The sequence below is a fragment of the Parus major genome, chromosome 20, assembly GCF_001522545.3.
Source record: "Parus major isolate Abel chromosome 20, Parus_major1.1, whole genome shotgun sequence".
In the NCBI taxonomy this organism is placed as follows: Eukaryota; Metazoa; Chordata; class Aves; order Passeriformes; family Paridae; genus Parus; species Parus major.
The window spans coordinates 8,477,077-8,490,851 of NC_031788.1; the positions used below are offsets into that span (position 1 = coordinate 8,477,077).

The 13,775-nt window shown below is 45.9% G+C and overlaps 1 protein-coding gene across 1 annotated transcript in view; it reads left to right on the forward strand.

Moving 5' to 3' along the window:
- LOC107213071 (peroxidasin homolog) overlaps positions 1 to 13,775 on the forward strand; it is a 43,524-nt gene that overhangs the window by 7,169 nt on the left and 22,580 nt on the right. Inside the window, exons 2-5 of the mRNA XM_015647101.3 lie at positions 2,433 to 2,504; positions 9,986 to 10,057; positions 10,299 to 10,370; positions 12,800 to 12,871. Coding sequence (XP_015502587.1) covers positions 2,433 to 2,504; positions 9,986 to 10,057; positions 10,299 to 10,370; positions 12,800 to 12,871 — 288 coding nt within the window. The remainder of the gene's footprint in view (positions 1 to 2,432; positions 2,505 to 9,985; positions 10,058 to 10,298; positions 10,371 to 12,799; positions 12,872 to 13,775) is intronic.

A 13,775-nucleotide genomic window follows, 5' to 3' on the forward strand; every position in this document is an offset into this window, starting at 1 on the left:
TCATCTAAAGGTCTTACCTGGAACAGAAAACAGAAGAAAAATTAAAATATTTCATTAAAATTAAAAAAGCTTCATTACATGCTCCTTGGGGGTGGTGTAGTTTAAAAAGAACTTTAGTTCTGTGTAGTTTAAAGGACTGCAGTTGTCTTGGTTCATTAAAATGCTCAGAGGCTTTCTGTCTCCACCTGCAGCCTGTGACCTGAAGTTGGATTTTACACTTCACTGCTTGTTCCCTGCTGCCTTCCCTGAGCATCATCAGCTCCAGCCCTGACCCCTGTGTGTTCCTCCCATGTATTTGTAATGTTCCCATTACCTGCAGCCAGCTGCCTGGACTAATTACAGGGTCCTCTACAACCCCCTGGGGCAGCAGGGTTGGTGTTTGTGCATTTTGGGTATAAATCAAGTTTGCATTTCTTCACCTTTTTTCCTGCTCTAGTCCTTCCTCGTTTCCTTTTGACGAGGCTGGGGAGAAGAGGCAGCAGAAGAGGCTGTGCTGTCACTACTGCCAGTGTTTAATTGTGTTTGGCTTTATGGTGGCTGCCATTGCCTCGAAAAATCCACCAAGGTACCCTCAAATTCACATTGTCGGGGAAGAAGGATATGGAACTCCCTCTGAGAAGAGGGGAAAGAAATGCACATTTGAAGGAATGCAAGCTAAGCCAAACTCACCTAAAAATGTCAGAGGTGATGCTTTGGGACTGCAGCTTGCAGTGGACAAACAGAGGAGGTGAATTGCAATTAGAGATATTGGGGTTTTTAAATATTGTGAAGCTGTGTTTCTTTCTGTGCTCTAATTCTTCTCTGTGCAATATTTACCACTGAGAGAGGTGAAAGATTTCTTTCTATATTACACTTTTGAATCCTTTGGTCAAAGTGGAAAAGTTAAAGGAAAAAAAACCACAACAAAAAAAAAAACTTCCACTGGCCCATGTGCTGTTGCATCCAGTGATAACAAAGGGGTAACAAGGCAGAGATCTGATATTTCAGTATAGTTTAAGTAAAACTGCCTTGCATTATCTGCCTCAAAAGTAAGTTTATTATGAAATTTTTAGCAAAGAATGACTACCTTTTACAAACCGTTAAGCTAAAGAGATATTGCATCTTGGGGCAATGGAAAGAAGTCAGGTTTACATTAGATATTAGGCAGAATTCTTTTACTCAGAGGGTGTTGAGGCTCTGGCACAGGTTACCCAGAGAAGCTGCCTCATCCCTGGAAGTGTCCAAGGCCAGGTTGGATGGGGCTTGAGCAGCCTGGGGTAGTGGAAGGCGTCCCTGCCCATGGCAGGGGGGCAGGATGAGATGAACTTTAAAAACTCTTCCAACTCAAGCCAAACTGTGATTCTATGATTCCATGACCTTAAAATCAAACCAGCTTTACTCAATGTGCAGCCTCTTCCTCTTGCTCCAAGCTGTTTCAGCCCCCTGGGGTCCTCAAATTCCATTTGGGGTTTCCTGCAATGACTGCACCTCTTTCAAATTTGAATTTTATAAATGCTACAATTCCTGTTGATGCCTGCCTCAGAACAATTGCTGAATTTGCACCCATTTGTAGAATCCTTGTTTTAAACTCTGCCTCCAAGTGTGACTTTACCACCAGAATGGGCAACTCGTGCTTTTTTAGCTCTTAAAGCAAATGCCCTTAAAAGGCTGCCTTAAACTGAAAAAATAGTGTAGTATTCCCTAAATGTGATAGATCAAGTGGTGCAGGAGAAAAAAATCCCCTTCATTGTGTGCTTTGGACAGAAACCTGCAGCAATCTGTTTGTCAGCCTTTTGTGATTTGTTATAATGCACTGGGCCACGCAAGGTGCCAAATCAATGCACGCTCCCTAGAGAAGTGTTTCTCCTTGTTTAACCAGGTTAAAGCACTTAGCTCTTATTTCATTATCCCATTAGCAATCCAAACCCCATGTTTTTGGGTTCCAAGCTGATGCAGTTCCATGGGCAGCCCTTGAAATTTGCCAGAATCCCCTGGACTCCAGTAATTCTAATTGAAGTTGGCACAGATTTGAAATGCAGGCAGCGATAAGCTGTTGTAAGTCTTGGAGCATTGCTGAGCAAAATGGGAAATTCTTATTATGTGAGGTTATTTGAGCAGATTTAACCATTTTAGGGCAAAGATAGTTTTAGTAAGGAGCTAAACTATGGGTCCATGTGATGATGTGAGTTCCTCTACAAATCAGGATGAGATGCAGGAGTAATTGTGTGTGAACTTGGTGTGTTTTGCTGCAGGTTTTTCTCTGGAGCTCATGGCAATGATCCCTTGAGTCCTTTTAGTGTCTGGTTTTCTATGAAATTAGAATAAAGAGTTTTCTGACTGTAGGCTTGTCCCAGCTACTGTCTGACTTTGCAGACAAGAGCAGACCCCAACCATTGTCCCCACTCCTTGTCCACTCCCTTCCCTGGTCTAATGATTATATCCTCTGCTTTTAGAGATTTACGCTTCAACCACATCAAGGAGATACAACCTGGAGCCTTCAGAAGACTGAAGAACCTCAACACACTGTAAGTTACACCCCAAGGGTATCCACTTATTACTTGTGTTAGTGCTGTCCCCTAAGATGGCTTAAAGGTGGCCTTGGGCTTTTATTTATTTCAGTCAAGTTGTGCATATCCAGCCAAAGCTTTAAAATTCCCTCTGTTCCACCTGTGTCATGTTTCTTACCTTTTTTTTATTTTAATGTGGAGTTTAATAACTTTCATTTTTCACAATTAACCCCTCTTTTTAAAAATAAAATATGATGACCTCTAGCACTGACTGAGGATGTTTGAGCAGGTATGGCTTTAGAGTAGCCCATAAAGGAAATTCTCACCTGGGATCAAGACAGTGGAGGGATGAATTAAAATTCTTCCTTTCCATGGTCTTCTCTAAAGCATGAACCTCATCTGTTGCTCTATGTGACTTTGACTGAGCATCCTTCAAATTCCATCTTACCCTAAGCCTTGCCCTAAAAGAGATGCCTACATCCACCCTACTCCAGGTAGGAATGGGGGTAGAAAGCTGCCCCTCCAGCCTCGTATCCCACTCCCACATCACTGTACAGGCTGCTGCACTAGCAGCTCCTCACTCTTGGGAGCCTCTGCTCATTCTGGCTGCTGCTGGGCTGAGGGTTTGGAGACAGATCTGAGTGCATCTGCACCCCTCAGCCAAGGGGCTGCACACACAGCAGCTCCCAAATCAGAACCAGAAGCTGTGTCAGCACAGCACTGTGCTGGATGCGCTTGGGCTCTTGAGACCCAGATCTAATTATCTGAGCTGTGACATGGTGCTAACAGCAGTAGGATTTCCAGGTCCAAGCTGGAATTCCTCAGTGAGGCAAACAGCTCCTTTGGGAACCTGACAGATGTTCATACATGCATGGTCCCAAATGGAAACAGAAAGTTTAGGTAGCTTTTTTCTGTCTGGCCTTGAGTGATCTGAAGTGTCTGATCCTGTGGAGCTGAAGGAAGGCAAACCTGGGCAATGAGGCATTCAGTCACCTCTGAGTAGTTGTTGGAAAAGTGGGATTACAGCAGGACTTTATTATTGAGACCTGCTGAAGTGTTATCTTTGAAAAATCAGCATTTGCCAAAGATTGGTTCACTCTGTGTGTGGGACTGAGTGGCCAAGCCATGATGCAGGATGCTGCAGGGTACCCTGGCTGTGGCCCAGCACAGGTTGTCATCAAGTGGGCTGCTCAAAAACTTTATTGCCACTGGTGCTGTTCATCCAGAACAGCCCAGGTTAGTCTCTCAAACAGGACCGTGGGGTACTTAAATTGCCAAAAATAATAGAGAAGAAAGGATGCTTTGGATGGATTTCCATCATTTGAGATAGGGTCAGATATGGTGAGAAATGAGAAAAAAATATCTATAGAGATAATAGAGGACAAGTCTGCAGGGTTTTGTCTTATCACAAAGCTCTGCTGAGGCCTCTTGATCTCCAGCCCTGCTCTTCCACCCCTGGAGCTCTCCTGAGTCAGGGAACAAAGGGTTCCAGATGATGTCACCTCGCTGTGATGCAGGCAGATGTTTGGCAGCAGCTCCCAGGACCACCAGGAGAGTTTCAGCAGAGCCCTGGGGGAAGCGAGGATGCTGGCAGGGCTTCACTGGGAGAGATGCTCCAGCCAACCTGCTGAGCTTTGTAAGGGCTCCCAGTTCCTGCCCTGACAGCACCCTGGACTGGGCAGGTCTCTGACCTGGGCAGGACTTTTGCTTCTGTCTTCTGCATAGAGGTAGATTCAGACAGGGCCTGACTGAGGGGAAGACCTGGCTCTCTCTAACACCTGTTTGTGCTCCATCATTTTCTCCAGTTCTTTTTCCTTTCTGTCTCCACACTCTCCTGGACAGAGATCTCAAGGACAGCAGGTCCATGAGCACATCCTAGAGGGAATAGGCAGGAATGTACCCCCTGGTACCCCTGATCTCGTGATTTGGGATGCCAGGGTAGCAAGAACAAAGTGTTTTCACAGGGGGTGGGCAGACACCCCTGATTTCCCTAAACAATGTCCCATGGCCGTCATCAGAGCTGGAATACTGGACCAGGTGAAACACTGCTCTAACAAAATACTGCATTTGTATGTTTGGGTTCTGAAAATCAACCTGATTTGCCAAGGAAACCTTTCCATTTAGACAGTACTTATGCTTAGTTGTATTTCCTGGTCTGGCCAGCAGACTGGAACACTCAGTTTTTCTCACACTTGTAGCAGTTAATTCCCACGGCTGAGGAGCTTGATAACTGACTGAGAGAACATTGGACTTCACACTCCTGAAGCAGATTTCTCACCAGGAAATTTGGTTTGTCCAATTCCCACATCAAAACTAACAAGAGCTGAAGAATTTGCTGATGTTTCTTAGATGGTAAATTTTGCCTGAGGACTTAGATAGCTTTTCAAGTGATAAAGAGAATAAATCCTTTAAAATCCCTGGGAGACTTCCTGGGAAAATTTGTCCAGAAAGTTTGAAGTGAGAGGTTTGAAGGATAGAATAGATCAGGTTCCATGTGCAGGGCTCTGAGCTTGCAGCTTTCTGCCATTGAATTTAAATAAATCTTCCTTAAGCAAATAAATGTTTTTTAAAAGAGCATTTTCCGCTAATGGTAGAGGAAGAGCAAAAGATTGTGGTGAAGCTTCTGTTCTCCATCTCCTTTAGGGCAGGGTGGCTGTTCTGTGTCCAAGTTTGACAGTTTATAAACCACCCTGAAAAGGAAACCTTTGTAGCCTGTGCTGGATGTAGGGAAATGGTTGAGAGCCTCAGAGGAGAGGAGCCTGTGTGGATGTCCAGTGGGGCTGTTCAACAGTTCAAACCCTCCCCTGGATCCTCTCTGCCTTCCTCTGGTGTGGGAGATTTGATAAATCACAGAACACTACTTTAACATGAAAAACAGGAGCCCTGTTTGTGGAAGAGATGCAGTCACTGTTTGCTTCCAGCTGGGGACTCCTGGTACAGCACCACAGGTAGTGAGCAGATACCCTAAATCCTGCACCACTGGGAACCTCCTTGTTGGCTGTGTGCAGCTGGAGAACTTCTCTTGGGCTGAACATATCAGAGAGTGGTTGAGATTTCCTCATCCCCTCCTGTGGGCTCTGCTCTGCTCCCATCTGTGCAGATGGAGCTGTGTATTTTTAACTCTTAGTGTGTACCTTTGATATTAAAAAAAATATAAAAAAAAAAAAGAAGAGAAGAGAAGAGAAGAGAAGAGAAGAGAAGAGAAGAGAAGAGAAGAGAAGAGAAGAGAAGAGAAGAGAAGAGAGAAAGAAGAAGGTAGAAGGGAGAGTGAGGTAAAAAAACCCCTCTTGTATGGCATCCACAACCCTCCCAGCTCCAGGACAGCTGTTTTGCTGCAGTTTGCCATCACTTGCTGTGTGGCTGAAGCCAGCATTAGCTCAGAGCAGGTGCTGGGAGAGAGAGGAAACACTGTGTGCCCATGGTGAGGCACAGCCTCTCACTGCCTTCCAGCTTTTGCTCCTTTAGGTCATTTCTGGGTGGGGATGGATGATGACACCTCTGAGAAGCTTCTCCTTACGTGTTCCCACAGGAGTCAGCACTGCCCTGTTAACCCCTTTGGTTCATTGCTGTATTTTCAAACCACAGCCAAAGGGTGGCAGCTCCTTGGGTCTCTCCAGCACCATCCATAGGAATGTCCAGCCCAGGGACCAAAGTTTCTAAACCTGCCCAGTGTGTGTTTTCTTCTTCCTGAGGCAAGAGAGCAGGGACTCTGCAGGGACATTGCAGGTTCCTCTGCCTGGCCCTCTGCCCTGTCACTGCTCACATCATATTTCTTCTCTCTTTGCTCAGGTGGGAGCAAAACACTCCTGGTGAGCCCTGCAGCTCTGCTTTAGGTGCTGCTGGTGAAGAGTATCAGGGTGACCAGAGCAGTAACGTGGAGTTTCTGTATTTACCCTCTAGTAACTCCTGAGAAATGTGTTCCTGCCAGCGAGGAGGGGATGTCAGAGCCTGCTTGGATCTCAGAACAGAAGTTTCTCCCTTAAATATGGGAAATGGCTATTCCAGATCATTCTTTCAACAAGGGGGAATGTGTGATTGAACATAAAACTCATTTTTTCTCCCCCTCTAAATGCACTATGTGATGATTTCTATTAATGGCGTGAGGAAAAAAATAGCTGTTTTGTCACAATGACTGCAGCATGTGGTTTGTCAAATGAAAAGAGGAAAGAGAACATGGTTTGAGTCTGAATTCTGTCCTGTCACATCATTTAATACATTCTTCAAAACAGAAAAGACTCATTTAATGCAACTTAAGCCTGTGCCTGGCAACCTGGAGTGAGGGTGGGGAAGGAGAAAGGAGAGGCAGTCATGACATAAAACCTAAAAACTGAATGTAAAACGTTCTCTTTGTGAATCTGGGCCAGATCTCATGGTGCATGTACATCTCAAACGTCCCAGAAGGGTTTTGCAGGAATAAAAACTGTGTGATTGTATTCTCTTACTCGTGTGGAGTCCAATTCATGGGGCATGAAGGGGAGTGCCCCATCCTATTGCTAGGAAACTGTTGCGGCAACAGGAAACTTCCTTCTGATACTTTTAATTTAGCCTGTTTTACTACAGGGACTGCTTAAGATAATGATAGTGATAATTATCTTCCCAGCCTCTGTCCTCCAGAGCATTTACTCCCAGCAGATCTGGGATCTCAGCTTTCAGCCCTCTAAGGGCAGCAGGAATTTGGGGATTTTTGCTATGGGCAGCTGCTGGGACTGATAGCCAGGCCATGCCAGGATCTTGCACACTTCTCTGCCTGGGTGAATTGCACAGGAGTCAAGGAGCAGATGGCTGTGCAGGAGCCATCCAAAGTCTTTCTAGGAGCCAGATGTGCTGCCTTGTCCATGGATTTCTCTGAAAGCAGAATTTTGGAATAAGTGGTCTATTTTATGGACTTCATCATTATCTCACTTGCAAATGTTTCCCAGGACTTATCCTTCTATTACAATGGGGAATCCTGAGACAGGAAGCAGAGATGGCTTCTTCCATGCAGTTTTTATTCTAAAATCAGGCAATGAACAAATTTTTAAGTATCAGACGATGAGATAAGAGCCCTGTGTGCTGCTTGCCATCTGAACTTCCAGGATTCATCTCATTTGGCTGGGTCAGTGCTTACACTGCCTCAAACTGTACAAAACAGCCAAGACAACAAAACAGAGCTGGATAACGCTTTTAAATAGCCCCAAAACACAGCCAGACAACATAATGCAATTTGAAATCCCAGTGGAGATCAGTCCTGGTCTGAACTCTGAGCATTAAAGATAACGATCAGTGAAGGGCTCCAGACCGTGCTGCTGCGTGGGGCTGCTCAGGCTGTTGGTGTGACCCTGCTCACCTGGTCACTGTCACCTGTCCCCTGGGAGGCAAATGGCCAGTGCCAGGTGTGGGGCAGGTGCTCAGAACCCATTGTGTGCTCAGAAGTGGGGCCAAGGATCAGATAACAGAGAGCAAGCTGCCTTCATCCTGCTCTGGCCAGAGATGAAAGCTGATAGAGGAGGGGAGGGAAGCACTGCTGGTGCCTGTGTTGTCCTTGTCCTGCGGGCAAATAGACAAAAGCCCTCTCCCACACTGCTCTCAGGCAGTTATTTCCAGCCCTTGGGTGTTCAGTCATCAAATAAACTTTTGGGTTGATGCTCAGGGATGGTATTTCCACTCAGCATAGCTGGCTGTCAGAGCGGGATCGTGTGTTCCAAGGACTTGACATCATTTTTGCATCCTTATGAGTGAGCCTGGGCTGTTTGACCTCAGCTGTGTGTATGGAGCCATTGCTTCCAGCTGTGCAGGAACTTTCCAGCTGTCTCTGCCTTACCCTCTCCAGGCTGCCTGTGCCCAGCCCTGTGCAGTCTGGCCCCCACACCCGTGGTATCAGGGCAGCTCATCCAGGGGGGATACTCAAATCCAGGATAAGAAGGGCTTTTCCCAACCCCTCATTACCTGACTTCCAAAGTTGTTTGCTCTTGAGTTTCTCACATGATTCTCCACCTGAGAAAAAGTTAGTGGAAAGCTGGTGTGGCTCAGGTGCCTGGAGAGATCTTGTGAAGCTGCCATCACATGTGTGTGCTTCTGACATCTTTTATCTCTTCTGTCATCCCTGAGATGTTTGATTTTACCTTCGTCTTCTTTTCCCACAAGGTTTTTACTATTTCTCCCCATCTCTTTGTCTTTTCTCTCCATCCTTTACCTGCACAAATTATTTTTGCCCAGGAAAAGACCTTAGCTTGTAATGACAGAGGCTGGCTGCTCTTTTTTCTCCAGAAAAGCAGGGCAGAAGACTGGATTTTACTGCTGGGAAAGTGCTGAATTGTCTTCTCACCTGCTGCCTGGTGGCTGATCATTCCTGAGGAGCAGAACTATGGAATAAATGAACTTGTAAAATGCACATCCAGTGCATGTATTGAATGTGACACAACGTTGTAAGGTCTGGCTGCTTGCACAAAATTGCTGTTTTCCCTGCAACACCTGAAAAAGAAATCTTTGCAGTTCACAGTCACAGATTCCTTCTCTGCTCACAACTCCATTGAGGAATTTTAAAAATTCCTGTGGCTGGTGAATTCCTTGCTCTGGGCTATTCAGCTGTAAAAGCTCCACCAGCTCTGGGCTTTATCAGTGGGGCAACACCACAAGAGACCCCTGGGCAGCCACAGGGAATAGCTAAACTTTGTGTATTAGGGAGCTATTTATAAATGATTTATCGTGTTTTCTCAGTGTTTGGCTTGGCAGGGGCTGCAGGGGAGCTGTGCAGGGCTCAGCTGTGTGGTTACACTGCTGCACAGCGTGGCTGTACAGAGCTGGGCTGTTCCTGGGCACTGGTCCCCAGCTGCAGTCAGAGTCATGGCAACTGCACACACAAGTCACACACGCCTTCCCAGTGCCATGTGGTCCAGAGGTTTTGTATTAAAATCTAGCACAAGGCTCCTGAGATTGAAAGAGGTTGTCTCTGAGCTGCCTCAGGAGTCAAAGTTGAATTTATTTCGTTCTCATTTGCGGGTATCAGTTACAAAGTGATTAGAGTAAATTAGTGTTTTATGGCTCCTGTAACTCCACTGGGAACTGGTGTTTTAAACTGCATTTGTACTTCTAAAAACTGGCCCTGCACTCCCCTGCTCACTCATTGAACACAACCAGGAACCTCCAAAACCCATTGTGATTGTACAAGAGTGGCAACAGTGATTTAATATCTCAATCCTCACTGTTTCTTTCTGCCTGTCTCTCTTCCCCTCATCCCTTTCCTGGACAAAATAGTCACTTCGTGGTGAAAACTGTGGCAAAAGGTAAGGAAAATACTTTGAGTACTACAATATTTGAAGTACTTGGACTCTGTGGGTGAGAAGCCTTCTCACTGCCTTGGCTGATATGAGTACCGTAATTTTGACTTGCTAACCCCATTAAATCTTAAATTCTGTGACACCTGGGCTCAGAATTTTTCAGTGGGCATCCAAGAACAGAATTGTCACAAATATCACACGTGCTGACTTCACCAGCTGTGTTTTTCTTCTTGATTTGAACAGGCTGCTGAACAATAACCAGATAAAACAAATCGTGAGAAGATCCTTTGAAGATCTGGAGAACCTGAAATACCTGTGAGTTGGTAGCTCAATAATTTCTTAGCCTCTTTAAAATCTAACAACCCACTTTTAACATTTGCCAGTCAGGGATGTACTGTGTGTTTGGAATTCAGTGTCAGAGGTATAAAACATTGCCCTTGAAAACAGGCAGCAAGTTCTGCTTTGGGTTGAGGGTTATTGCTGATTTCTGTGACTTTTTAGAACGCAGCTGCTGATCAGTTGGCCTAATGCTGTTTCCTTTCTCTCCTTTTGAAAGCTACCTTTATAAAAATGAAATCCAGAGCATCCAGCAGCATGCCTTCCACGGGCTGCACTCCCTGGAGCAGCTGTAAGTACAGATGAGCCTTGTTTGCACGCTGTGCTCCCTGGCTGGAGAGCAGCAGGCACTTAGAGAGGGGTAGGATGAAGCTTCTGCTCTTGTATCATCCAGATTTGCCAGACTACACTGGGTCCATTTGAAAACAGCTGTTCTGAGTATTGGTTTTGGTTGGTTAGCACTGAGGTCTCCTCCTGCTGGTGTTCCATAAGTTTTCTCCTGCCCCTAAACCTCTGGAGCATAGGAAGACCCCAGCTGTGTTTCTGATGGCCTTTACTTCCAAGGACCTTATGATGGGAGGAGAGAGGAGTCTGCAGGAGGGCTGGAAGCAGAAGGCAGCTGCTCTGCTGGGTTTGTGTCTGGGGCTTCCTCGAGCATAGAGTCAGATCTGCTCCCTGACTTAAACTGAGGGTGCTGGTTGAGTTTCTCTCTCATCCAAAGCTGTGCTGGAAATGAATGGATGAAGCTGAGAGCTGGGGCAGCCGGCTATTGCTGGGAGCTACCAGGATGAAGGTGCTCCCATGCCTCAAAACATCTGGAAATTGCAGTGGGGGAAGATGATGGATCCAAACAAGCCCAGTAATGTCCTTCCCTCAAGGCAGTCTGTGCTGAATGTGGGATGGAGGGAGCCTCCTGTGTTTTCCTGGCAGCTGGAGTCCATCACAGTGACACTCCCAACAGCCCCCATTTGCTTCCCTTCTGTGAACGGCAAAACTCTGCTGTTTATCCAAAGAAGTTTTGTTTTTTGACTCTTAGTGTACCACTCTTGAGGTGAGATGGACAAACTGAAGTCTGGCTCTTCTGAAGTGTCTTCCTAAACTGGGACTGGGTTTTTATTACTTGTGACTGGGGGAGAGAGTGTGAGCTTGGATATTTGAATCATACATGGAATGGTTTGGCTTGGAAGGGATCTTAGAGCTCATTTCATTCCAACCCCATCCATGGGCAGGGACACCTTCCACTATCCCAGGCTGCTCCAAGCCCCATCCAACCCGGCCTTGGACACTTCCAGGGATCCAGGGGCAGCCACAGCTTCTCTGGGCAACCTGTGCCAGGGCCTGACCACCCTCACAGGGAAGATTTTCTTCCTAAAGATTTATTCTTCCTTAATAATTGCAATATAGGAATTACTTGTATCATTGGAGAATAGGGACCAAAGGCCTAATTCCTGGATTGTTCCCAGCCACAGCATTTATAGGGCTGGAATGTAACCAAGGATTTTGCTGTAAAAGGAATAGGATCCAGCTTGTTCTCCAGGTTGACAGCACAAGAGGACAGAGCATCGTTGGAAGTTTCAGGCAATCCTAACAATAGGTGTGCCACCAAGGTCGTGTACAGTGTGGTTTTTCATCAGCCAGCTCAGCAAGGATGCCTGGGAGAAAATTTAGGAAGCTGAAACTGGCTCTAAGCTGACCTTAGAGAGCTGGTGCTGCCCACAGGGATATTTGAGCAGTGAGCGTTCCAGACTTGATGTCACGAATAAAAGAAAAAAAAACCCCAACAAACCCACAAAACCAACAAACAACCCGCTGAAAGTCCCATCTGTTTTCAATCCCAGGCAGGCTTAGCTCCAGAAGAAATAGCTTTGCTCAAACCCTACCCCATTTTCCTGTCCCCCACAAGCCAGCTTTTCAAGAAAAAGTATAACCCGATTGATGGACAGGATCAGCTGCTTTCCTCAAGGTCCAAAGCAATCTCAGCAGACATCTGAGGCTGATTACAGCACATCCCTGTCTTCCCCACTGCGACCCTCCAGTGCAGAATCTGAGTCACCCTCTCCCAGTTTGTGCTTTGATACTGGACCATTTATCATGAATCCTTCCATTACAAATCAAACAGCCATGTGGAGGCTTAGGCAATTATTTCTCAATGCAGTCAGCTACAATAGCAGAATGAGTATTTGTAGATCTGTGATTAATCTGTGTCTGCTGTGAAATTTATGCCTGTGTAAAATAAAGGGGAACAGTTTAGGCAATTTGGGGACTGTAGAAAATCCATCTAAGGGTCAGGAATGTGTCAGTTGTGCTGGTGAATGTCACAGCTCACTGCAGCAGGGAGGCTCAGGCATTGGGGTGAGTTGCTCTGCAGGCACCAAGTTTCTTTTCTTGGTGGCAAGGGGTGACCTGGGACAGGCAGGAGGCCCCCATGGACTCTGGAGTGGCAGGTCACACTCTGGATTTTAGTGGAATTAAAACTATTGTTCTGTAATAGCAGAAAAGCCGTGTTGGCTACTGAGTTTGCATGTGGAAACTGGAGACACTAACATGGATTCTGGCTGCTCACCACCTGCCCTGAGATGAGCAGTGACCAGCTGGGGGGCACTGGTGGACTGGCCTGGGAAGATCTTCTGTCTCTTAAACTGCAATCTGTGTGTGATTTTTGTGATTTCTGTGTGATTTCTGTGATTTCTGTGTGATTTCTGTGTGGTTTCTGTGTCACAGGTACCTGCATTTCAACAACCTGGAAAGTCTGGAGCTGGAGACTTTTAGTGACCTGCCTAAACTTGAAAGGCTGTGAGTAAAGATGGGATATTTCTTGGGACTAAGAGGGTGAGGAGACAGGGGAAACCCCTTTATTTAGTGTAGCAATTTTGGTAGCATGGAGTGTGATCTCCAAAATGCGAAAGAAACTTTTTTAAGGAAAGATATTTTACATAATTGCCAAGTAGAAGGGTGACTGAGGATGTGAAGGGAATTTCCCATTTTATGTTATGTTCAGGTTTCCATCTAAATAGGAGTAAATCTGCAGAAAGAGCTGGTCAAGCCAAGTGAAATTTTACTCTGAGCATAAGGTCAGCAACATTAGTCACTGTTGGGCAGAGGGAGAAAAAAAGGGGGTGGAAAAGGGATAAAGTCAGAAGAAAGTCTAACAAGAAAAACACACATCCTTCTTGAAAGCAGTAAGGAAATGGAGTCTCCTGCTCCCCAGGATTGCTTCTAGCAGTAATGGAGCCACCAGCACAATGTGTGGTTCCTGCTCCATGGAGAAACCAGCAGACTTTTCTGGGCCATGTGGAAATGTGCCTTATATCCATACATGCCAGAGAAATAAAACTGTGGGATCCCACACCCCTAGGAAAATTCAGACCTGGATCAATACATGGCTGATCTCAGTCACTGTATTGGATCCAACAAAAATTCTGGATTTAAATTTTAAAGGAAGGATTTTTATCCTCCAAGCTGGGCAACCAAGCTGAGCTCTGGTGCACACGTGTGTGTGCACAGACATTTGCACTCGAGCTGTGATGCTTTTGTGTTCTCTCCTGTTCCACCTCCTATTAAAATTGCTTCATCTCTTCTATCAATGGTCTCTTATGAGTTTTAGATGTTGTACTACACAGGTAAATTCCCCCACCATTATGGTAATGGGGAGTTGATTGTCCCCTCTTGGTCCCCACTAAGATTGTGCATTTCAGAG